Raw genomic sequence first — 3063 nt, forward strand, 5'->3', positions numbered from 1 at the left:
TAAATATTCTAAACTCAACAATATAGCCAAAGCAAATTTCAATATCTTCGGCTCTCTAAACCTACCCTCCTCCAGATTTTTCTGTTTCAATTGAGGGTATCGCCAGTCAAGCTTTTCTTAAGTGCTTTCTGTGTGCTAGACACCATCCTTCCAATCACCAAAGTTTATAACTTTGGAATCATTTTCAGTTTTTCCTTATCGCCCTTAATCTCCATATCCAATGAGGTGCCAAGTTTTACTGATTTTTACTTCATGAAATCACTCAAGTCCATTCTTTCTCCATTCACATTTCCACTACCCTAGTATAAGACTTCATCATTTGTACCATTTTTATGGCCTCTTAATTGATTTGCTTGCTTCCACTTTCTCCCATTCCAATCCATTTCAAATAACTGTCAAAATAATCTTTCTAAGATGTAGATCTGACCATGTCATTGAACACTGACTTGGGAATCAGGGACCTGGATTTGAATTTCTGTTCTGTGACTTACTAGCTGCATGACTTTGAACAAATCACTTTACTCTTCTAGGTTTCAATTTCATCATCTAAAAAACGAGAAGATGACTAGATGATATATTGATACATATATATGTTTGTGTTTTTTTCAATTTAACCCTTACTTTCTGGTTTAGTAACAACTCCAAGCCAGAAGGGCAAGGACTAGGCAAACAGAATTAAGGGATTCCTCCTAGGGTCACACAACTAATAAGTGTCTGAGGTCATATTTGAATCCAGGTCCTTCAGACTCCATCCTGGTGCACTATTAATTGTGCTGCCTAGCTATCCCAATTATATATATGCATATATACATATATATATTTCTAAGGACTTTTCCAGCTCCAGTAATCTAGATCTGGAAAGGCTTCATGGAGTGGCATTTTGAACTGAGTCTTCAAAGGGGCTATCAAGAATCTGAGATAAACGGCAAGATCATAATCATTCAAACAACATACCGAAGGCCATGGGCATTGGAACTGTCCTGGGACACAAAAGGCAAAGAGATCAAGATTGGCCTCTGAAGATGACTAGCTTTCTTTTCTGCAAAGTCAGGAGGATCATGTGCTCAGTCTAGTAAAATATAAGCAAAGGGCTGCAGGTAAATGTTTAACAGGCTTTCTGAGGGGAAAGAGGGGTACCTGGCACAGTGGATAGTGTGCCAGGCCTGGAGTCAGGAAGACTCATCTTTCTGAGTTCAGATCTGAACTCAGTCAATTCCTAGGCTTCTCCCTGGACACGTCACTTCCTCATCTGTAAAATAAGATGGAGAAGGAAATGACAAACCATTTCAGTAGCTTTTGCAAAGAAAAGTCACAGAGTTGGAAACAATTTAACAACACAACTGAGGGGTAAAAAAATGTGAGCTTAATTTTAAGTTCATCCTGCATTTCTTTTCTAGACGATCAACTAAACAATACATCAAGCCCTAGTTTGTAGCATCTACAAATTTCCTAAGTGAAAATGATCCCAATGAAATTTAAAAATCAGTTTGCACTGGCTCCAGCTGAGTTTTCTAAACAGATCTTTCTATCTTCAGTGCCTAATCCAGCATCTAGCCTATGGTTTTTCAGTCCAGATGTGACCGTATCCATATGTGGAACATCAGATGAGGGTCTTAATTCCCACAATGCGGATCAGCACCTGCGGTGCTAAGCCTAGGTTTAGAGGTCGAGTGACTTTTCCCAAATTCCAGCCAATTGGAAACGACAGGACTAGCTAGATATTCCCCACTGCTCTAAATTCAGAGTGTCCACTCAGCTGAACCGCCTTATGTAACTTGTTTAGGGGACTGTTTAAAATGAATTTAATCCAATTTTCCAGCCCCCCGAGGCACTGATAGCACTATCTCCCACCCAGAAGAAGCGACGGGGTCAGACCTCGCCTTATCGGAGGCAGATACTCCCCCGTTTATCTCCTGTAGCTCTTAGACGAAACAGCCCTTTTCCCCTACAGCTCGGCTTCCTCATTTAGCCGCGAGGTGGGTCACGTGCAGAAGGCGGAGCCAGGGGGAGGTGGGGCGGGTGGCCTTCGGGGCGGTGCCCGAGCCTCGGCTTCCCCGCGGCATAAGAAGCCGGCATAAGAAGCCGGGGGTCTGGAAGGCCAGGCAGGTTTAGACCATGGCGCTCCTGGTGTTCTGCTCCCGCGTCACGTCGCCGCCGCCGCCGCCGCTGCTGCTGCTGTTGTCCTTGCTACTGCTCGCCGGGGCCCCGCTGGCCGCTGCCGCCCGGCGCCCGGCTCTGTGGCCCTTGCCAGTGTCTGTGCTGCAGACCCCGAACCTGCTGCATCTCTCCCCCAGAAACTTCGAGATCTCTCTTGACTTCGGCTCTTTCGCAGGCCCCGATTGCTTTCTCCTACAGGACGCGTTCCGCCGGTGAGAACCGCTTCCCCCAAACTCCGAACTCCTTGACCCTGAGTTGCTGGAGGGCACCTTCGGGGATGGGGTACCCTCCCAGGCCCTTGCCTCCCGGGGACTGCCTTCTCTTCCGAAAGCTGAGGTTTGCAGGATCTCCTCCCATCCGGTCCGCAGCTGCAGTCCAGAGCTAGGAGCAAAAGAGAAAGCTATTGGGGAGAGTCGGGGATTGTTGGGGGGACTGGGTAAGCGGGGTGCGCAGTCTCTACAATTTACAACCTCTTAGATACCCCGGGAGCAATCTTGGCGAGACACTTAATCTGTCTGGCCTCGGTTTCCTTCTCTGTAAAGTGAAGACTCCGGGGGTCCCTTCTAGCTGAACCAGGAAGACAAATTGCTTTTTTTCCAACTTGGGCTTTGGAGGGAGTGTATGGAGAGCGACACTGGGATGAGGGAGAGGGAGAGGGAAGAGTGAGAAAGAGCCCTAAAAAACCAGAAACCATTCATCCTAGGGGCAGGGGTTGCTGAGAGAGGTTCTAGGTTGAATGGCACTGCCCTTGCAGACCAGTTGCCTATTGGTTCATCGGGCCTGTGAAATAAGTAGTAACAACATCTTTGAAAGCTCGCTCTTTCTTTCTTTCTTTCTTTCTTCCTTTCTTTCTTTCTCTTTCTTTCTTTCTTTCTTCCTTTCTTCCTTTCTTCCTTTCTTCCTCTC

The 3063-nt window shown here is 46.6% G+C and overlaps 1 protein-coding gene across 1 annotated transcript in view; it reads left to right on the forward strand.

Moving 5' to 3' along the window:
• Positions 1-2069: 2069 nt before the first annotated feature.
• HEXB (hexosaminidase subunit beta) overlaps positions 2070-3063 on the forward strand; it is a 39724-nt gene continuing 38730 nt past the window's right edge. The window contains exon 1 of the mRNA XM_044657693.1: positions 2070-2369. Coding sequence (XP_044513628.1) covers positions 2116-2369 — 254 coding nt within the window. The 5' untranslated portion in view covers positions 2070-2115. The remainder of the gene's footprint in view (positions 2370-3063) is intronic.

Source organism: Gracilinanus agilis, chromosome 1, assembly GCF_016433145.1.
Source record: "Gracilinanus agilis isolate LMUSP501 chromosome 1, AgileGrace, whole genome shotgun sequence".
Taxonomy (NCBI): domain Eukaryota; kingdom Metazoa; phylum Chordata; class Mammalia; order Didelphimorphia; family Didelphidae; genus Gracilinanus; species Gracilinanus agilis.